This window comes from Ranitomeya variabilis, chromosome 7 (assembly GCF_051348905.1).
Source record: "Ranitomeya variabilis isolate aRanVar5 chromosome 7, aRanVar5.hap1, whole genome shotgun sequence".
Taxonomy (NCBI): Eukaryota; Metazoa; Chordata; class Amphibia; order Anura; family Dendrobatidae; genus Ranitomeya; species Ranitomeya variabilis.
In genome coordinates this window covers 23,402,701-23,426,153 of record NC_135238.1, presented here as the reverse complement: position 1 = coordinate 23,426,153, position 23,453 = coordinate 23,402,701, and the positions used below count along the sequence as shown (strand labels likewise).

Sequence of the window (23,453 nt, the reverse complement as noted above, 5' to 3'; positions counted from 1 at the left end):
ACGCATCAATGGTCGGTATGGCGTATTTTCCAGTGTTTGTGAGCATCGCCCCCCTCATATTGGGATCTTCCACTTCCATCATAAAACTGCGAGGAATCCCAGTGCTCTTTTTAATCCTGGGAACAGACTCAAAACCTTTGTCCTGGAGAGGAAGAAACTATATATATACATTAATGGATTCGTAGGAAAAAAAAAAAAATCAAGACGTTTCTGGGACTATTACTGGGGCCCCCCTCCATTGACTGCAACGGACACTGTCTTGCGCCCCTCTCCCATTTGAATGACAGCTGCAGTACCATTCACGGCCACTATGCAACGTATGGAGCCGCGTGCGTTGCAATGCATCAAGTGTCCATCATCGATGGTGAAACCCCCCGATCTAAAGATTTAGAGGGGGGAGTGGAGGTTCTGCAGCAGTTAAACATTGGCTTTTAGAGTGATCCTTACCCCATTTGTCGGACAATTCTTGATGTAATGACCGGGCTTTAAACATCGAAAACAGGTGTATGATGGAGGCGGGGGCCCCAAAGGCTTTTTCAAATAGCTATTAAAAAAAAAACAAAAACAAAAAAAACATTGTTATCTCGATCGCCCATAACCGGGTCAGATTGGAGAGGTGCAGGCGATCACGACTGCCGAGGACTTACTTGCTAGGGTCATAGTCATGGCCGGACTGAGACATCATTGCTCTGATTTTATCCTCTTCCGAAGCATTGGCTTCAGCCAGATTGGCCGTCTGTTCAACAGGCAATTGTTTAAGGGAGGAGAAAAAATTTAGTCAAAACCGAAAATGAGGACGCAGAAAGCCCCAAACGCATCCAGGCACTCACACATTCAATGCTGTCGTGTTTGCTCCTTACACTCCAAAAAAAAAAAAAAAGCCCAACGTGGGACATCGGTACACTCCTGCGGACCCCACCGGATAAAGGCAGGAAGGGCTAAATTAACCCCCGCAATGCTGAAGGCCGTCGTCAGCATGGGAAGGGTTAAAATATTTAGGCCATGTTTATACCCAGAAGAAATTACTCAAGACTATAAAAGATAATGGCATGCAACAACAACAACAAAAAAAAAATGTCTGCCAGCGGGACCCACATAGTGAGACCATGCAGATCTCCACCGGCAGAACACAAGCTTAAAATTAGCGGCGTGCGGCAGAGACGATTATTCGGTGTTCCAATGCTGTAATCTGAGGATTGTCCCATACACTGACAAGGATATCCAAAGTACGGAAAGCACAGCCTCGGTGCAGGAGACACAGTGCAAAACAAAGGGTCCAGCATTGGCAATGTGACATTTCTGCTTGTGCCCAATTTACTCCTGTTTGTAAAGGGAATATATGCCTAAGAACCCCGTTAGTCTTAACGAGTGGTTGTAGCATTAGATTGTATATCCATTTCATCACCGTGTGCAGATTAACGTCATAAAATACCTATGTGGTGGGCAGTATACAGAGTGCGCCCTCTAGTGGTGGCTGCAGATAGCAAGAATTGGAATCCCTTATATTGTCAGCAGAAAATGACCTATACGTTAAATAAGGTTTTATGCTAAAAGTAATTTTATTTTTATATCACTTTCTATATAAAAAAAATAATAATTTGAACTTTTTTTTTGCAATTTTCGCACTGGCCACTAGACCCAACCCTAGATTCTTGTTCTGTACACAAGATTTTTCAGTAATCTCAGACAAGATAACAATGACTGCTAACACCTCTATATACAGTACTGACACAGGATCCACCAATCATAATAGGTAATGTCACAGCTCACCTCCTCCTCCTGTACAACACCTCTATATACAGTAGATAACACAGGATCCACCATTTACAGTAGATAGCACAGCTCACATCCTCTTCCACAATGGCTGATAACGCCTCTATATACAGTAGATAACACCAATGCAGCATTCACAATAGGTGATGTCACAGCTCACCTCCTCCTCCTGTACAATGACTGATAACACCTCTATATACAGTAGATAACAGGATCCACCGTTTACAGTAGATAGCACAGCTCACATCCTCTTCCACAATGGCTGATAACTCCTCCATATACAGTAGATAACTCCGGATCCACCATTCACAATAGGTGATGTCACAGCTCACCTCCTCCTGTACAATGACTGATGACACCTCTATATACAGTAGATAACACCAATGCAGCATTCACAATAGGTGATGTCACAGCTCACCTCCTCCTCCTGTACAATGACTGATAACACCTCTATATACAGTAGATAACACAGGATCCACCGTTTACAGTAGATAGCACAGCTCACATCCTCTTCCACAATGACTGATAACTCCTCCATATACAGTAGATAACTCAGGATCCACCATTCACAATAGGTGATGTCACAGCTCACCTCCTCCTCCTGTACAATGACTGATGACACCTCTATATACAGTAGATAACTCAGGATCCACCATTCACAATAGGTGATGTCACAGCTCACCTCCTCCTCCTGTACCATGACTGATAACACCTCTATATACAGTAGATAACACAGGATCCACCATTCACAATAGGTGATGTCACAGCTCACCTCCTCCTCCTGTACAATGACTGATAACACCTCTATATACAGTAGATAACACAGGATCCACCATTCACAATAGGTGATGTCACAGCTCACCTCCTCTTCCTGTACAATGACTGATGACACATTCTCTCTCATATCTATATCTATCTATCTATATATATCTATCTCGCTCTAATGTTATATATGTGGGCCCAATAAAGTCCACTTATATTTTTGCTAAAACCTGGAGTGCTGCCTTCCATTTTTTTGGTATATATATCCACAATTCCAAATAACTTCACAGCTCACCTCCTACTCTACAATTCCCTCAGAGAATGGTCAGATAATTCTATATAAATAAGCTATCCATTGCTGCCAACATTTATGTGAAAAACAGAAGTCGAAGTCTAACATTAGGCCAAGTGGCCAGTGTGAATATTGCTAATTATATTAATATGACTTAAAAAAAAAAAAAAAATCAATTAAAAATACAATTTCATATAAAAACCTTATTTAGACAGTAGGTCATTTTCTTATGGACGCATTCCCATTAAACATTTAAAGCGCAGCCACGAGATATGCCACGTGTCTCATAGATGTGTAAAATAAGGAGATTCATCAAATTAAGAGGAACATGCCGGGACTTATTTCGCGTACGTTCACCTTTGAAGATCACTTTTAGGTAAATACAACACATCGCCTACAGACCCATTGCTTTTTACATTGTTATATCGAGTGCTGGGTTCAGATTTCGGCAGCCTTGTCCCCCCACTTCACTATTCTGTACAGAGCGTGGGATTGGTAGACAGCAGGCAGGTGTACGCCTAATGCCGACCAATGCTGAATACATCACTGGAAGGATCACACCAGGACAGATCAAAAATGATGTTCACAGGTAACCTGCAAAGCAATACAACAATGTGCCGCTGCAGAGGCCAGAGAACGCCTTGAACATACCTCGAATCCAAAGTAGAACTTAGAGCCACTTTCCAGAAGACATTAATGGGTTAATCCAATAGCGGTTCTCCCATACAGTATTATCAGATCTGCTCCAGTGTGAACTATTGACTAATTTATGGGAACTGTCCATGTTTTATATATCCTATTCTGTGCAAATATATCTATTAAAACATGAATCAATTAGAGCTACTGTCCCTTGCCTAGTCCAAGTATAGAATTCTGTCAGCCTGAAATCACCACCAGGGGGAGCTCAGTGCATACAGGGAATATAGTAAAATCAATAATACACAGTTTTTCGCAATGGTGGAGTCTCAAAATTTGAGCCGATTTATTATTGGGTTATTTCCATCTTCACAGATGGATATTTTCGGATAGTGCTTAGAAAAACAAGCACTTTCCAAATTTACGGCTTATAAAAATTTACTTCTGTTCTTGAGATATTAACTTCTTTACAGCCCGTTGCCCGGGAGACCGACCACCGCTTATGTCTAGCTTGTAAGCGTTGCACTGAAGCTGGGCGGAATTAGGAGGCAACAGCGCGCTCTGGGCAAACTTCAAAATAAAAGCTTGTAGACACGGCAGTGGTCGGTCTCCTAGGCAATGATCTGTATAAAAAAAATTTAAAAAGTGACTCGATGGAAAATTTGAATAAGTGGTAAATTGTATTTACAAGGACTTACCAACAATACCCATTTATGAAGATAAGCGTAACCCTTTAATGTAGGATAAGAATTGGATGCAGGACACAGACTAAAATAAAGTTAAAGTGGCATTTCCATCTCGAAGATCCTATTCCAATGTGTAGTAAGTATATTAACAAAAGCCTCCAATTAGAAATGTAGTTTAGTTCTTCTGATTAGCTAGGTTGCTTACCCCATGTGCAGGGTATTGCAGTAACAAAGATCTCCATAGTTACGGCCAGTCACATCGTGACAGATGTTAGTGGTCGTAACCATGAATACCTAAGCTACTGAAATTTCTTAAGCGACAAAGCTAATCAGAAGAACTATACTACATTACTAATTGGAGGTATATGCTATTATTATACCTACTACATACTGGAATAGGATATTGGAGATGGGAATACCCCTTAAAGGACAAGTTAATTGGAACTAGTGAATTTTTATGCCAGTCAAATAATCCTGTTGCAGACAGAACGGCATCTGGGGGCAGGAGCGAGCAATGAATTACACTGGTCAGTGTGTGGTTCGTTGTGGCAAACTACATTTGCCTGCCCACATTAATGTCGGTGGTGTCAGACAGCCATCTTTTTAGTATGGGGGGTTTCCCCCTATAGAGTGCACATGAACGCTCAGTATGAGGTAGTTGGGGGAGGGCGAGAGCCGTCCACTGTCTAAAATGTCAGAGCACCTTAAAGAGGACTTTCCACTTTCCAAACATATGTAATTTTTTTTTACCTGGTGTGAATGCCGCTGTTCTTCTGAACATTCCCGGCATTTTTTTTTCTTTCTACGCCCCTCTGTTCCGAAGATACGGCACCTGTTTTTCATGTGTATAAATGGGCATGGCCCTTAAGCCGGCCCCCGCAGAGCATGGAGGGCCACACCCAGTTGACTAACAAGACATTTATATACAGGGAAGAAGGGATCATATCTCCGGAACGGAGCAGCGCAGGAAGAAGAGAAAAACAACGCCGGATTCAGGAGAAACGTAGGATTTACACCAGATAAAAAAAAATATTTATGGTAAGTTATTAAACACCTCCTGAATTTTTTTGTGTGTGGATTTATTAGGGGACTTGCTATTTGATCTACCCAGTTAATGTAATTTGTAAAGAGGCTAGGAAAAAAAATAATAATAATAATTGCAGAAATATATTTTTAAAAGCAGGTATAAACATGGACTAGGTCCCAGCGACATGGGGTGTACATATTTTCTGAACAGTCATGCAGACCGTGGCTACAGAATAGATGGCAGCGTCACACAGCGGATGGCTCTGCACTCACTCACAAAACAAGCAAACTGTTCAATCATTTTTTATTACAAATCGATAGAAATTGTACATTTACCGGTTATAAACGTTCAACACGAGGTCATTTTTTTTATGCATCATACATATAATTACCATTAAAAAAAAAAATCATAGGCAGAAATGTAGAGGCATAATACAAAGCATCACATGGAATATAAGTGCAAGAACAAAAATTACAACCAATTAGCCAAAAATAAGATGGAGATTGACGCCAGTATTGAGAATCATAACACTCCATAAGTAACACGTGAGGTAGCAAAGATGGCGAAACGTCCCATCAAAACTCGTCACAAGAAAGGGCAAAAGTCCGGCAGTGCCAAACACCAAACCATAATTCTTCTTTCCTCGGAGGAAAGTTCTTCAAAGCGCCGAAAAAAAAAAATAGAGGCATGAAAAATTTCTCAAAAATGAGAAAAGAAAAAGGCAATTTCTTCTTGTGAAGAACACTTCAGTTGTTTCTTCGTTGGCATAACAGAGGAATATTATACGTGGCAAATATATATATATTTTTAAATTTGATTTTTTTTTTTTATTATTTTTTTTTAGAAAAAATAAATAAATTAAGAGAAAAAACCTGCACCGCTTACACAAAGGAAACTCCATATAACAAAAAAAAAAATGGCAGAAAGGCTGTAAAATCAACAGTAATGTATATACATATACCTTAGCAAGCTGGGCCAGAGATATAGATGCAGAAGCGTCATCAATCTGTTTATGGAAAATTAAGAACGTTCAAGTATTAAAAAAAAAAAAGAAAAAAGAAAAAAAAAATTCAATAAAGCAAAAATGTTTTAAATATTCACATAGGAACGCAGTGACATACAGAGGTTTTCCTATACATCGATTATACAGACAATTAGATATCATATGTTGATTATAACAGCAATTCCAAAAACATTCTAATAATACATTATTATACATTTGTATCAATTAAATGGAAAAAAAACTTGTAATGTCAGACATATTTCTATTAGTCGTACATGGCAAAAAGGAAAGCACTGCTTGTTTGTGTAGGTACAATGGGTGTTTATGAGAGGAAGGTGGGGTTAAAAATTATATAAAAGTAGTGGTATGGCTGCATAGATGAGTACACCCACCTCCCCTATAAAAAAAAAATAAAAAAAAAAAAATAGCTTTTTTTGTAGAGATCTGATGTATCCAGACATGAGAAACAGAGCAGAAACTATATGCAAATCAGTAAGTGCACTGGGGGCATGTCAGTGCACCGGAGAAGCAGCAATGCAAGTGCACTGACACGCCCTGAGTGCACTTCCAACCCTATTTGTATATGGCAGCATTTCGTAGTTGTACAAGCAGCTATACGGTCATACCACTACTGTATGTATAAAAAAGAAAGAAAAAAAAAAAAAATTGCCTTAACACGAGGAAAGAGTCAAAAGCATTAAGAGGGATTTGAAAACTGATTTCGAAGTAAGCCACTTTCTATCAAGAGAAAAAAAAAAAATTGTCAAAAAACGCATGCAAAGGACGTTTGCGGACTATATTAGGGCACAGCTTTGACTGATACAAAAGATCCTGTTAAGCTACAGGAAAAGCCGGGGACAGTCAGACTACAAAAATAACAGCATACGGAGGCGTTTATACCCGGATTAGGCCGAAGGATGAACGGCCGTTGTAAAAAAAAAAAAAAAAAAAAAAAAAAAAAGGCCAGTTACATTCATCGCATCCTCATGGCGGACAGGTGCTTGAACTCTCCGCCATTACATAAAATATATTGGTAGGAAAAATAAGACTGAAAAAAGTGCAGGTCAGGGTGAAAAACTGCTCGTGTGGACTGGCACAGAGGCTTGTGTGACTGAGGCCTTAGGTGGTTATTAGTGTTGAGCGGAAGGTGCTCGCAACTCGAGTTTGCATCAATCGTCTGAATATCCGCACATTTTTTTGGCTCACAGTCGCAAAACATGTGGAGCCGGGACTCTACCAACTTCAATTTATTGGCTCCATCCTGATGATGTGTGGGGGCCGATGAGATGAAGCATAAGGTGGTTGCAAATGGAAAAAGCCAGAATATCCGAGGACAGATGTGGTGTCTTATCAATAGTGGATATAAGTAATGTGCTTGTGATAATGGAATATATAATGTCATGTAATGCAGTCATCTCAGGGAATCTCGCTGTATCATCTACCATTTATTCTCACAATAGTGAGTGCAATAAAGCAGAAGCCAAGTCCCTGCTCCCCCGGCCTCAGTAGGAGTAATTCTGCTATTGGGGGTCTGTTATGGATTTCGTTCTTGTCCATAATCATCTGTAAGGGTATGTGCAGACGTATTCTGGTCCACTGCGGATTTTTCCGCAGTGGATTTGATAAATCTGCAGGGCAAAAACTCTGTGTTTGCTGCAGATTTATCACGGTTGTTCTGCGGTTTTCACAACTGCGGTTTTCCATAGGAGCAGCTGTAAAACCGCTGTGGAATCCGCAGAAATAAGTGACATGCTTTGGAATGTAAACCGCTGCGTTTCCACACGTTTTTTTCCGCAGCATTTGCACAGCGTTTTTTGTTTCCCATAGGTTTACATTGAAGTGTAAACTCATGGGAAACTACTGTGGACCCGGAGCTGCGGAAACGCTGCGGATCCACAGCATTTTCCGCATCGTGTGCACATATCCTAAGGACACAGTGCAGCGCCACGCAGGAGCCGTGCCAAGAACGGAATTGTGTCCTTTAAAAGGGGAAGAGTCTGCTCTGATCTTAAGAAATGTGCACTAAATTATAAGGCCTATACATGTAATGTGCAAGTGCCCCAAGTGCGATGATCCAGTGGACAGAATTGATATAGACTGCTGGTGGAGCAGCTGAAAGTGACAAGGACGGGTTCACATCTACAGCACTGACCGTCATTGCCATCTTACTCACAGTGCTGCCTGCTGTGACAGTCTGATGTAGAGGTGAACGCAGCTTTTTTTTTTTTTTTACAAAATCGATATGGATCTAAATGGTGCAACAGAGGTGCTGGCAAATCAGCTTAGGCTACGTTCACATTTGCGTTGTGCGCCGCAGCGTCGGCGACGCAACGCACAACGCAAATGTGAACGCATGCACAACGCAGCGTTTTGTGACGCATGCGTCCTTTTTTTGCTTGATTTTGGACGCACAAAAAAATGCAATTTGCTGCGTCCTGTGCGCCCTGACGCGTGCGCCGCAGCAACGCATGCGTCACAAAACGCAAATGCAACGCATGTCCATGCGCCCCCATGTTAAATACAGGGGTGCATGACGCATGCGGCGACGCAGCGTCGCCCGTCGCTGCGTCGCACAACGCTAATGTGAACGTAGCCTTACACATTGCCATCTGCACATTAATTTTGATCAAGGGGTCTGTCCCACCATAACTCATCACCTAGTAATAGGACAGGTCACAAGTTACTGATCGATGAGGGTTCGACCGCGAGAATGGGGCGACAGTCCTGGTTGTTCACCACCACTCCATTCATTGTCTATGGGACTGATGGAGACACTGAGTGCTGTTCTCTGCTCATTAATTTCCATCAGTCACTATACGGCAGCACACACTAACAGTGCCGCCATATGGGCCTGATGGCAACAGTGGGCAGTTAAAGGGAGTGTCAGGTTTATGCTGCCCTATATGGGGGTAACAAAGAAGGGTCACTCAATACTTTTTATATGGCTCAGCAGAGTTTGTCCCATGTGGCCAGCTGTACCGCGTCGTCTCACCCGTAGAGCAGTGGATCACAATAACCAGCAAGGAGCCCAATGAATGATGCACCTTACCCCACTTTATGCTACCCTCAGATAGGGCAATATATAAACCTGGTGACAGTCACTTTAAAAGACAAATATTACAATGGATAAATATGGTAAAAAAAAAAATGTTTTTTAAAGGATCGATCTCTCCAGTGAAAAATGTCTGAAGCCTTCCCATAATCAATGAATGTGCGGATTATACGTGCCTGGCGTCCACGATCTGGTCGTTACAATGAATCATTAGCAGAAAGGATAACAAGGGACAGAATCGCTGCAGTTACTCTCAAGACATTCCAGGAACACAAATGGCTAAAACAATATTCATTTTTATTTTATAAAACATGTGACTCATTAAATACACATGCTAACAAAAAAGAAAACTCAAATGAAAAGAGTAGGGAACAGAACTGCATAGGAACAGTCATATACAATAGCCATGAGGGTCAACAGGTTAAATCAATGGCAAAACTGGGACAAAAAAAAATATATAAAAAAAAAAAATACAGATAACGTTTCTTAATACTATATCATAAAAGCAATACAAATAAGAGACTTGTATTGTGAGGACCATTAGGATATTACATACAAAAGAGTCAATCAGAAATTTGCAGAAACCAGAGAATGACGGCTGAAGAACAGGTAAGTCAGTGGAGGGGAAAATAAAAATTCATAGATGTACAAACACCGGTTACATAAACTCTAGTGGAGCAGGTGCACTAAGGGGTCACATTGTGGGGGCTACTGTAACTGAACTGACCATTAGGCACTGCTTCCATTTTAGTTGGGGTATCTAGATTATCTGCCACAAAGCTGGATTTAGGAGCCTCCATTAAAAGGGGTTTTCTCATGTTTCTTGAAGCCACCAGATCCAGAGCCAAGATTGCAAGCTCCAACATGAAGAGCTTGTAATCGCCGCACTCCGTGCCTAGGAAATCGGCCACCTCTGCCATCTAAGCTAGGAAACCAGAGTAAAAATCCATCACAATCTTGAAAACAGTGAGGATTTTTAAAGTAGGAAGGAATAAGGCCTACGAGAAAAACAAAACTACTACTTGTTAAAGAAAAAAAATAAATAAAATTGGGTGATATGAAACAACGGCCAGGTTCTGCTGGGTGAATAAGAGGGTTTCACATATGGGAAAGAACGTGGTTTCCTCCAATATCCAGAATCGATGCTTTCATTGTACAATATATCAAATATAGAATATTGACTAAACAGCCTTTAGGCCCCCATACAGACTGGGTAGCAAATGCTGCCTATGTAAGCAGGACTAGCCACCCATCTGATGTATATAGGGGCCTCCAACTCCTCCCTGACACAAGGACGGTGGCTCAGTGGTTAGCACTGCAGCGCTGGAGTCCTGGGGTCAAATCCCACCAAGGACAACATCTGCAAGGAGTTAGTATGTTCTCCCCATGTTTGCGTGGGTTTCCTCTGGGTTCTCCAGTTTCCTCCCACATTCCAAAGACATACTGATAGGGCTCACAATCTAAATTCCCTATCGGGGACAGCGATGATAATGTGTGCAAAAACTAAAGCGCTGCGGAATATGTTGGCGCTATATAGATTATAATAGGACATAGGCCTCAGCCACTGATAGCAGCTGCTTACTCCTCCTGGGAGTAAGGGACTTCTGCTGATCAGTGCAAGTCCCAGTCGGAGCTGATCTAGAAATTATCCTCTGTGGATAGACAATAACTTATGGAGAACCCCTTTAAGTTTTCTTACAGGTGACAAAGAAACTAAATTGACAAAGTACAGCACCAAGGACGAGATTATTAAACTATTGGGCTCATACTCATCAGCGTGCATAAAATCGGTCCGATGTTGTTCCTGAAAAGTCGGACAAGTGTCATGAGAGTACAATGTGATTTTTCTCACCCAGTATCCATCCGACATGTGTATGCAATGCGATTGTAGCATTAGCTTTTACATAGAAAACATTATCTTTAAATGAGATGGATAATTCGCCTAAGTAAATATTCTCCAATACATATATAGCTATATATCCACAAATTTGTGAGGGACATGTAGAATTATAATGCTTGTGTAGCTTACAGTACATAAATTTAATAAATCAGTAAATTGCAGAAAAAAAAAAAAAGGCATGGGATCCCCTGAAATTCCAGCAGAGAGAAAGCAGACAGCTGGGGCTGATGTTTAAAGCCTGATAAATGGGTAATACACATGGATCTTCCCAGGCTATCAATATCAGCTCACAGCTGTAGGCTTGTCATTACTAGTTATTAACATGGTAAACCAAAAAAAAAAAAAAAAAAGTGCAACATCGAAAGGTCCCCCTACTAATAACCAAGAAAGGTTAAGCAGACGGCTGTAGGCTGATATTACTAGATAATATTAGACTAGGAAGGGGCCATTGCTATTGGCCCCCCTTGCAGACTAAAATCATCAGCCCATCACCCCAGAAATAGAGCATCCATAAGTTACACCAATTCTGGTGCTTAGCCTCCGCTCTTCCCACTTGCCCTGGTGCGGTGGTAAGTGGGGAATTGTATTGGGTTTAACAGCTTTATATTAACAGCTGACATCAAGCCCAGGGGTTAGTAATGGAGGAGGCATCTATAAAGATGCCCCCATTACTAACCCCATAGTCAGACTGGGGAAAAAAGAAAAAAAAAAAAAAAAACAAGAATAAAATCCTTTAATTGAAATAAATACACCGACACCTTTATTTTAGGCTGGTTTCACATTTGCATTTTGATCTGCAGCATTTTAGCGCTAACAAACGCATGCGGTTTTTTTTCTATACTTAACATTAAAAACGCATGCGTTTTCGGCAACGCATGCGTTTTTTTACGCGTGCGTTTAGTTGCAGAAATGCAACCTGTAGTAATTTCTAGCAGCGTTTTTTTGGCACAAAAAGACGCATGCGTTTATTCACGGCAAAAAAATGTATTGCTGTCTATGTAAACACATGCGTTTTTAAGCACGTGCGTTTGCATGCGTTTTTAAACGCATGTGTTTCTATAGAAAAACACAAGAAAACACAAAAAACAAACAAACAAGAAAACCCTAACCCTAGGGTTACTAGGGATCCTAACCCTAAGGTTAGGATCCCTAGTAACCCTAGGGATCCTAACCCTAACCCTTGGGATCCTAACCCTAACCCTTGGGATTAGGGTTAGGATCCTAACCCTTAGGATTAGGGTTAGGATCCTAACCCTTAGGGTTAGGATCCCTAGGGTACCAGTTAGGGTTAGGATCCCTAGTAACCCTAGGAATCCTAACCCTAGGGATCCTAACCCTAACCCTTAGGGTTAGGATCCCTAGGGTTATGGTTAGGGGTAGGGTTTGGATCCCTAGGGTTAGGGTTTGGATCCCTTTATCACCTTGATGGTGGGGGGTGGCTTATCAGTGACCTGGTGACCAGGACATTCTTCTAATAAAAAGCTACCCCTAACCCTAGGGATCCTAACCCTAACCCTATGTAATTCTATTAATAGTGGGTTTTCTAGTTGATTTTTTTGATTGGCAGCTGTCACACACTTCTCAGCATGCGTTTCAAAAACGCAAACGCAGGAAAAACGCATGTAAACGCGTCAAAATGCCACGGTTTTTTTCTGCATGCAAAAACGCATGCGTCTAAAAAAATGCAGCGTTTGCATGCTTTTTTCACAAAAAACGCTGCAGATCAAAATGCAAGTGTGAAACCAGCCTTAGTTAAAAATAAAAAAGTTAAAGTTAATCACCTTTACGTCTCCTCCACTGAAGCCAATGTCCCCTGTAAAAGACGAAATATAAAACAACCATACCCCTCACCTGTACGATATGAAGATAATCGTCCAGTGCCCATGTCCCTTGTAAAAGAGGAGAAAAAAAAAACACAAAACCTGCTTCTCCGATGAGAAGATAATCCATTTGTCAGTTGACGAGCTTAGCTCTGCTACATCTAGTTGCCATGCTCAAGACTGGTATGAAGCGAGCGTTCAGCTTAGTAGCCAGCAGAGACACGGAGTTGTTTGTGATAGCACAGCATCAGTGTCTCAGGGCGATGTGAATAAGGTGAGCGAAGATCTTAGCCAATGAACTCCGTTCACCTTACTGACGTCACCACTAGAGCGCACGAACGAGCTAGTGGTGACATCAGTGAGGTGAATGGAGTTCATCGGTTAAGTTCTTCGCTCACCTTATTCACACCACTGTGAGATACTGATGCTGCGCTATCACGAGTGTCTCAGCGTCTCTGATGGCTGCCAGGCTGCATGCACGCATCATGCCAACTAGATGTAGCACAGCTAGACTCGTCAGGGGACAAATGGATTATCTTCTCGTTGGAGAGGTGAGGAATGTTTTTATTTTTTTTCTTTTACAGGGGACATGGGCATCTGACGATTATCTTCACATCAGACAGGTGAGGGATATGGTTGTTTATTATTTTTGGCCTTTTACAGGAGACATTGGCTTCAGTGGAGTAGGCGTAATGGGGAGCATTCCTTTATTTTAATTAAGAATAAAAAAGTAAAGTTGTCAGTTTATTTATTTAAATTAAAATTACTTTATTCTGGGTTTTTTTTTATTTACAATCTGACTGTCGTTAGTAATAGGGGCATCTTTACAGATTCCTCTCCATTACTAACCCCTGGGCTTGATGTCAGCTGCAAATGCAAAGCTGACAATCCCCCAAACTATTACCCCACTTACTATCGCATCAGGGCAAGTGGAAAGAGCGGAGGGCAAGCACCAGAATCGGTGCATCTTATGGATGTGCCATTTCTGGTGCGGCTGAGAGCTGATGTTCCTAGTTTGGGAGGAAGCCAATATTAATATCAGCCCACTGCTGTCTGCCTAACCTTTACTGGTTAATAGGGGGACCCTACATCTTTTTATTTGGGGTTCCCCAATTTAATAACCAGTAAAGGCTAAGTATACAGCTGTGAGCTTATATTAATAGCCTGTGAAGCGTGTATTACCCCCTTTCCCAGGCTATAAACATCTGCCCCCAGCTGTCCACTTTCCCTCTGCTGGTTATTAAAAGTTTGACTGATCCCACAGCATTTTTTCCTGTAATTTATTGATTAAATACATGTATAGTAAGCTTAATACGCACTGCAATAATGTCACTCACATGCGTAGCTATCTATTCTAATCTGACTTGGCACCCTGTGATTTTACTGTACTCGACTGATGAAATGTCAGGTATGTGTGCAGTCCGGTTTTTTTTCCCCTCGCACCCATTGACTTGCATTGGCGAATCTCATCTGATATACAAGGACAATCGCAGCATGCTGCAATTTTTTTCAGTCTGATCTGAGCAGAGAAAAAAAAGCAGCGAATCAGAAGAACATTAGTCAGAGTGCAATCCGATTATTTTACTCTTCCATTTTTCTTGCAAATGTGTATGAGCCCTATAGCTAAACAATCCGTACATCCACTCCTAGTGCTAGAATACTGCACAGCTTTGAAGGATCAGAGATCATTCACCCACAGATCTCCATACATGGGGAAAATACCATTTAATTTCCACTAAGTGCCTCTGCCTTCAGCCCAATGATCACCAAGTCTGAGAATACTGATTATTACAGACCAGTGTCTTCAGTGGGTGGTGGGAGGGGGTTTGGTAGCTTATAGCATGCATAGGTTGTGACTAATATTGCCACTATCAAACACCACGCGTCACTCCCCATTTCAGTGTAATCTACGATAACACGTGCACAAAATATTATAGAGCATGAGCGGAAATCAACTTTGTGGTACAAAATCTGTACCCAAAAAGTCAAATTATGGTGCATGTGGCACATTTGTTTCTTTTCAAAACCGAAAAGAATTGATGTGGATGGTTTAAAGGGATTTGGCCTCCCAAAGCCTGACATACTATATTTTACACCACTAACTGGCATAAATTATAGCAGAGTCAGCTCTTTGCTAGTGTCCCTGCAGCCTTGCTTTTCTTAGGTGACCTTTAAAAGTGGTCTGTAATGGCAGCATTCCCTTTTACTGTGAAGCTCCAGTTTTAAAAACCTGAGCGATTCCCAAATAAGTCAGGATCGCCAGGTCCATGTACAAGCGGAAGCTGAACGGTTTGGGAAATACAGCCGGCGGCAAAAACAAACATCTGCCGTCCTCAGTTCACATTGAAAGATTTGATGGACAGAAAAGTGCTGGATACCCTGTTAGGACCTAACAAGGTCCATTGGCCACCAGAGGTATGTGTCCAAAAAAAAAAAAAAAAACAATTTGACACTTTTAAAAAAGTGTCAAACTTTAAAAAAAAAAAAAAAAAAAGTGTCAATTTTTTTTTTGTTTGCTTTTTTTTGTTTTTTAAATCGGCTGCAAATCTGTTTATCTGGGATAGACAATGAGACAATGAACATTGTATTCGCAGAAACTAGAAAGTTCTACAAATCTACAAACAGAGAAAGCAATCAATGATGGATTGCTCTCCCCCCCCCCCTGCCTGTTTAGCATACTGATCAGATATGCGGAGCCAGAACAAAGCACTGGGACCGGCATGTGTTAACCTGCACCGCACCGCAGTGACCCAGTTTATCGGAGACCTTAAGTAAAACAAGCCGCAGTCATCTAAAATGCAATTAACACGACCATCACGTCCTGCGCTACTGTACGCGGGAGGAGGGTGGAAGTCTGTTTTGTCCTTGGCAGGAAAAGAAAAAAAAATTTGGGCTACAGCAAGAAGCCAAACAATGATTATTGACCATATATATGCAAGTAGTAAGTCAAGAAAATGACAGATTGTGTATAAACTTGGAATATTAAATTACACGGCAACAGGAACATTTCATATAAAAAGGGCAATTCACGAGTATGAACCATTAAAAACAATACAAATGTGAAAGCATATAAAACAATCCTTTGCAAAAATGTCATTTTTTTATACTCTGCAAAACACTACAAATCACATAGAATACTTTATTGCAGTTAACAGTACAAATACGGTAGTAAAAAAATATATATAAAAATTGAAACCCACAACAGAACATGACATCATGTTCACAAGAGTGACCGATCCTACAGACGGTACAAGGTCCTGTGTGACAGGAGGGCGCTGAGCATTCAATATGAAATACAAGTGGCAGAAGGACACAGTGCTCCGCAGGGATATAAAATACATAGTATTCACAATTTGTAAGTTTAACAGAACCACAATGGTGGGGGGGGGGGATAATAAGGGGGTCAGAGCCCGCAGCTTAAAAAAGGATGGAGAAAAAGAGGTATAAACGGAAAAAAGGTGATTGTGGGGTTACATACTGATTTTGATGTTCCACTCACTGGCTCGGCGCGACTTCTGGAAGGCAAATGGAAAGAAAGAAAAGAAAAGCAAATTAGCATTTCGGCAGGCCTCTCAGCACAGCAAGACATGGTGTGACACCCAAGCAGTCATTTTATGCACTTTATAGGGGCAGTGTCAATGTTATATGCCATCACTTTGATCAGTGGAGACCTTAAAGAGGTTGTCCACTACTATTCCATTGATGATCTATCCATAGGATAGGTCATCAATGTCTGATCGGCCGGGATCCGACACCCCCGCCAATCAGCAGTTACCGGTGTCGGCAGCTGAAAGTACCTACTTGCTGAGCTTCTCCATCTTCTGGCAGGGGCTTGCTCAAAGCAATAGGAGGCGGATGCGCAGTACCGTGCGGCGGCCACTACCAGAAGACTACCAGCTCCGCAAGCATTTTCAGCTGCCGATGACAGCTGATCAGTGGGGGTGCTGAGTGTTGGACCCCAGCCGATCAGGCATTGGTGACCTATCCCAAGGATAGATCGTCAATGTAAAAGTAGTGGACAACCTATTTAAAAATGAGCAGAGCGTACGTTTACTCATGCTTTAGTTAAAAATTGCAAGTCATGATGGAATGGTCAGCAGATCTTACTTATTTCTATGGAACAGAAATGGACATGGATCACACTGGTACTGGGGGTGAGGGGGGGGTCCGTCAAGCTTTTCTTTTATCATTTTTCGGCTTCCACCAAAGTCTCGACAGAGTCCCAAGCATGAGTAAATATAGATCTTAACAGCTCATTTACATATTAAAAAAACAACGTGTATTTCTGAGAACAAGACATCAGACCGCAGATATCAAGGTGACCCATGTGACCATATATGTGATTATTAAAAATAAATGAAAACCACAACCTGCTGTCTACCAGTAGAATAACAGGTTGCTGGTCTGTCCCCCTACCCAATCATTGGATTGCTTTCTTGTATTTTCACATCTCAATCTTTCTAACGACATACATAATAGTTTAGGAAAACAATTGGAGTAACTGTGGTAATTCACCATTGCAGAAGTCGTTACCAAACGACTACAGTTCTATACAAAACGTATCACATTATAAGAACTTACATGACAAATGTCTTGGTTGCAGTTTTCACTCCTCCAATTGGGATTCTTCGAACAATGACAGAAGAGTTCTTGGGAATAAGAGCTGTTTCATCTGTGTACTCTACAGGGGCGAATAGAAGACGTCAGACAAGGAGGTAGGGGGGAGACATTACATTTTATGCATTATAATAAATGATTGTAAAGCTCAGTTGTGCAGGACTTGGGTCATCAATATCAGTTGGAGTCCGACACTGGGCACCACCATGATAGGCTGTTTGTACAGCACTGTGCTGTGTACATTGTGAAGTGGCCGTTCTTTACTGCAGCTCAGCTCCTATTGAAGTCAATGGCAGTTGAGCTGTAGTTCCCTAGAACGGCCACTACATGATGTACGGAGCTGTGCTGGTCCAGGTCTATGAACTGATAGCAGCTGATCAGTGGGGGGCCAGGCTGCCACCTATCTAAAAAAGATCTATCCTATCAGGTCATTAATATCTCAGTCCTTGATAGCCATTTATCCTCCAAAAAAAGTGCACAAGTTAAAATGAAAGTCAATATCGCATCACAAAGGCAAACCAAGAAATGTGGGGTTTTTATTGCCAATTACGCAACAAACAAGCCGTTCTCCCATATATAGACTACCCCTTTATTCATACAAGGATGATCACAGCTACAAAGATCCTCATCGCAATCTAACACAAGGAAGCAACTACAAAAATCACGTTTGATACAATTTTCCTGTGAAATGACAAGAACACAGCCCTAATAGATGATCAAGGGGGCAAGAAAGCCCTAAAAAAAACCTCAAACAGCAGATGTTTCCCTGCCACGTCCATAGCTAGCTTTGAATAGGAGTCCAATTTTTAAAGGGGTTTTCCAGGCTCAGAAGAAAAGTCTATCGTCACCATGACTGCACTATCAGAGCACGCTCGCTCATCACTAGTGGGCATGCTCTGTGATTAGTTATCAGTCATTGCACAGGAGGAGGAGGTGAGCTGTGACATCACCTATTGTGAATGGTGGATCCTGTGTTATCTACTGTATATAGGGGTGTCATCAGTCATTGTACAGGAGGAGGTGAGCTGTGACATCACCTATTGTGAATGGTGGATCCTGTGTTATCTACTGTATATAGGGGTGTCATCAGTCATTGTACAGGAGGAGGTGAGCTGTGACATCACCTATTGTCAATGGTGGATCCTGCATTATTTTCTGTAAATAGAGGTGACGTTATTTTACAGGAGGCGAGCTGTGACATCTGCTGTTACTATTTTTTTCCATTGCAGAAGTTATCAAATAGGGTTAAAATTACATTTTTATTTGCAATTTATATGGATGTGGTGGATTATATTTTGTTGTAAATATTTAAAATCGACTAATAAAATTACATTTTTAGGGTATGTGCACACGATCCAGAGTCGATGTAGGTTTGATGCTACTTACGAATCATGTGCATCCAGCCTTATAGGTAAGACCATTTCAGACGTTGCAATACCAAACATTTTTCCCAAAAATTTTTTAAGCAGGATTCAAATTTGAGTTTTGTTTTTTTTAATTAAAAATATTTTTTCCATTGTTTTAGTGTAAATTTGAAACCTTGGGGACTTGAACATGAGATCATTGATCGATCGTTCCATATAATACAATAGTACAGTATGGCCTCCTATGAAGCGAAGCTTGTGGGCAAGATGCAGAGCTGCACCCGGATGGCAGTGAGTGGTCTTTAGTAGGCCCCTAGCTGCCATAGCAACCCATCACCCCCCACCCCGAGTGGGTGGGTGAGGCTTTTTATATAAAAAGATTGATGCAAGCAGCAAGATGGTAACATATTCCTTTAAAAAAAATGACTCCATAGATATGCAAGGAGCAAAGAAAAAGGCAAAACAAAAAGGCCATCAGATTATCCAATCAGACATGTACACACAAGGTACACTTATCTGGGAGGCGTTACTCCCATGACAAAGAATAGCTGCAGCTTTTTATCAAAGGTGCGGTAATCTGCAAGCAGTACCCATTCCTATGTTAATTCTCTGTGCACAAATTACAGAAATCCCCCCAGACTGGCCCAGAGCTGAAGGAAGTGCACACCACAGGGGGGTTGGTTACCAAACAGCATTTCAAATGTTAAGCCGGCCCAAACCGGCCACAAGAAAAGGCGACCCCGATCCTAACCGTTCAATAGTCAGCACAGCCACACGCTATTCAGTCTACACCTTAATAGGGGATTCTGGTGGGGGATGGGGTCCTCAGGCAAAAACAAGATGAATAGGTTTATACATGGACGAACAGCTACCATATAAACACTGAGAAACCAGTAAAGTAACATTGCTTCAGGACTGCAGCACATGTTATATAACGCACCCAGGGATGTAATGTGGCCGAGGAAGTCTTTACTGGGAGCCTCACAGTACAATGTGAGACATTAGCCATTACAGGGGTCACCTTGATTGCCATCCTTAAGGAAGGTATATTATATTAGACTGGAGGGGGATCAGACTCTGGGTCCCCAGCGAGACAGACTGCGGCATTCAGCGAGCGCTGCAGCCTCTGCTGCTCGGTTCGTGTCACTGCTGGGAATCTCACCGTTCTATTGAAAATGATATGGCAACGCTGCAAAACCCACTAAAGGCTACAGCACTCGCCAAGAGTCCCACCCATACCCCCCTCCCACCCAGCAATATTCTGAACCTGGAAAACCCCTTTAAAAAGAGGTTCAACTCAGGACAGACATAACAGGCACTTGCCGCCAGTGACGTCCTTGCGATAACGTCTTTAGAAAAAAACACTACTCCAGAGCATCCAGCAATACAGACACCGGCAGCTCAGGCCTCAAAGCATCAGACCTTTCCTGGATTACCAAATCTTGGCTTTTACACAAATACAAATCCAGGCAAAAGACATCAATTGTGTAAACCTGCCCCCAAACGTGTCAACTATTCCTGCGGATTAGATTGGTGGATGGTCACAGTGACGGGATCACAGACAATGCAGCCGGTATGAGCCCATAGACATCAGAGGGGTTTGTCACTAAACACGTCCGGCTTCTTCCAGGTGACTGACTGGGGGCTTTCATAGCAATCACATGTAGCAATGTTTCAGAGAAAAACATACCTAGCTGCAATCGTGCAGACAGGCGGATTCATGACACCTCTGAATGAATTTTGGGCAGCATGAATCTAATGACAGGCGCCCTATAATGTCCTCTGCATAGCAGGCACTTGGTGCAGCGCCTAATTAGAGCTGCGGAGCTTTTTTCTCAGGATCTGTGAGGTGCACAGAAGTCACAGCACCCCACCATCATTGCATGAGATGGAAAAACTTTTAACAAAAATACACAAAATATTCAGAATTTAGTTTTCCGTAGCGATCGCCCATCAGGATAGGCTGCCCCACACCTCATGTATTCAGTGATCAGGCACCCGCTTAACACAAGCAACAGTTTTGCGTTTGTCCCATAATGACAATACACCTAGATATAAATGATGTAAAACAATTCACATGTTTTATCCACAGATTAATACAGCACCACCAGGCAAAACAGAATCCCAACGCGTCCAGTTTGCCCACCGATGTCAGTCCCGATTGTTGGTGGACACCACATAAACCGAATTCAATGGGCACAACCCAGATAAAAGTACATAAAGCCGGCCAGACACCACATCATGGCCAACGAGGACAAACAATGACCACTGGGAAGGATTTATTAAAGGTTTTATGAAGGAGAGAAGCAGATACCAAGAGCAACGTATAAGAAAATATAACCAAGATAGAAACAAAAGTGAAAACCAATAGAGCAGTGGTCAAACAGCAACCCTCTTAAAATATGGAAGTTAAAATGGTTTGTCCAGGACTTGGATAGATGATGAATAGCAGATAGGCGGGGGTCAGACACACAGCACCTCCGCTCATCTGCAACATCCGGATATAAACCTTGTACCGCTCCGTGAACTGTGTAGTGGCTGTTCTGATGTACTGCAACTCAGACCACAGTCACCTCTATAGGAACTGTGCTGCAGTACTGTGAACGTCAAGTGCACAATGGAAGGAGCTGTGCCGTTCCACCGCAAGATCAAAACAGCCAATCAATGGACAACAGACAAGCACCGATATTGATGAGCTACCCTGAAAGTCGGGAGACCCCCAGCAATCATACATTTACCATTTATCAAGTGTCTATGTGATACTTTTTTATTTAACAGGAAAACTCCTTTTAATTTGCTTAAAGGGGTCGTCCACCTCTAGATTTTGTTTTCCTTAAATGCATGTATTTGGGTCTAACAAAATATTTTTGTAACCGTTTCATAAAAATTTTGCACCATCGGCTTTTTAATTGACAAGTTCGTAACTTAAACTTTATCTGAGGGCCCCTCGGACAATTTAGGACCACATCAACGTTGAATGTGTAGTGGATACAACTTTTTTTTTAAAGGGAACCTGTCACTTTCAAAATCGAGGGGGAGCTAAGCCCACCAGCGTCAGAGGCTTATCTACAGCATTCTGGAATGCTGTAGATAAGCCCCCCCCCCCATGTATCCTAAAAGATGAAAGTTTAGATTATACTCACCCAGGGGCGGTCCCGCTGCAGTCCGGTCCGATGGGCGTCACGGTCCGGGGCCTCCCATCTTCATCAGATGACGTACTCTTCTGGTCTTCAGGCTGCGGCTCCGGTGTACTCTATCTGCCCTGTTGAGGGCAGAGCAAAGTACTGCAGTGTGCAGGTGCTGGGCCTTTCTGACCTTTCCCGGTGCACTGCAGTACTTTGCTCTACCCTCAACTGAACAAAATACGCCTGTGCCGGAGCGTGAAGACCAGAAGAGGACGTCATCCTAAGAAGATGGGAGGCCCCGGACCGCGACGCCCATCGGATCAGGCTGCCTAGGTGAGTGAGTATAATCTAACATCTTTCAGGATACATCTGGGGGCTTATCTACAGCATTACAGAATGCTGTAGATAAGCCCGTGATGCTGGTGGGCTTAGCTCACCGTCGATTTTGGGGCTGACAGGTTCCCTTTAATGGACCCCAATTGAAAAAATGTTAAAGGGTAAAGTGAGACATCCAAAACATGCTGGCCTCTTGTATGCCATCAGCAGGGTCTCAGCAGTTGCCCCCCCCCCAGACCACACACCCTCGAGTCTTACGGTACCGAGGACTGGCCGTGAGCGCGCGCACACACGGCGGTACCCAAGATTGGCCGTGAGCGCCCACAAGCGCGGTACAAGTCGGGGCACTCGCTAGTCGGTGTGCATTACCTTCCTGGGTCTGCGCGTTGGTGATCTGCAGGTCGCAGTCGGCCGCCTTCAGCCGCTCCCGGCCCATGATCTGCTTCTTCAGGTCGGCCAGGGAGATGTGCAGCCCATCGAAGGTCACGGTGTCATAGTTGAGTTTGGAGGAGAACTTATAGTGCACACACGACATGGTATAGAATACTAGAGGGTTATGCAATGCAGAGAACACACAGCAGCAGCAGGCAGCACACACACAGCACACACACAGCGGCCTCAGCACACGGGGGAGGCCGGACACACCGCACCAGCACGGAGCAGGAGACGAGCCATGGACTGCGCTCACTCCCAGCACGGCCCTGGGCCCCTGCCCGGCACAGTCCTCACAGTCCCCTGGTCAGAGCGCAGCGGGGCCCGGGGCGGACAGTCCAGTCCCCCAGAAACAACAGTCCGGGAGGAATCCGGGCACAGTCCGTAACACGGAGCCTCAGTCCTCACAGGCCAAGTCCGAACAAGTCCTCTCCGCAGGCGAAGAAATCAGTCCCGGGCCCTGGACACAATAGAAGGGAGGTCGCGGCCTAGTGCGGCTCCAGCAGCTCCGCTCCGGGCGGCTCAGTCCGCACAGCCGCCGTCACACACACACGGTCCGGCGAGAACGACAATCCAGAATCCTGCGGTCTCCGGTAAACGCCTCGTCTCCGAGTCGGTCCCAGTCCGT

General features: G+C 42.9%; 1 protein-coding gene and 1 long non-coding RNA gene across 9 annotated transcripts in view; one reads left to right on the top strand and one right to left on the bottom strand.

The window, feature by feature from the left end:
- Positions 1–23,453, top strand: part of LOC143785557 (uncharacterized) — a 202,310-nt gene that overhangs the window by 52,631 nt on the left and 126,226 nt on the right. The gene's annotated exons all lie outside the window — the stretch shown is intronic.
- The window catches only part of RBBP6 (RB binding protein 6, ubiquitin ligase), a 35,420-nt gene that overhangs the window by 11,857 nt on the left and 110 nt on the right, over positions 1–23,453 (bottom strand). For 3 of the 7 annotated variants that reach the window (XM_077274477.1, XM_077274479.1, XM_077274481.1), the window contains exons 1-7: positions 22,763–23,453; positions 17,533–17,632; positions 16,430–16,466; positions 6,138–6,182; positions 648–736; positions 448–544; positions 3–157 (exon numbers count right to left, since the gene is read on the bottom strand). The exon at positions 22,763–23,453 is cut by the window's right edge and continues 104 nt beyond it. In XM_077274477.1, coding sequence (XP_077130592.1) covers positions 3–157; positions 448–544; positions 648–736; positions 6,138–6,182; positions 16,430–16,466; positions 17,533–17,632; positions 22,763–22,928 — 689 coding nt within the window. In that variant the 5' untranslated portion in view covers positions 22,929–23,453. Of the gene's footprint in view, positions 1–2; positions 158–447; positions 545–647; positions 737–6,137; positions 6,183–15,484; positions 16,467–17,532; positions 17,633–22,762 lie in introns of those variants that run through there. The other 4 variants (XM_077274478.1, XM_077274480.1, XM_077274483.1 and 1 more) reach the window with 2 other exon arrangements.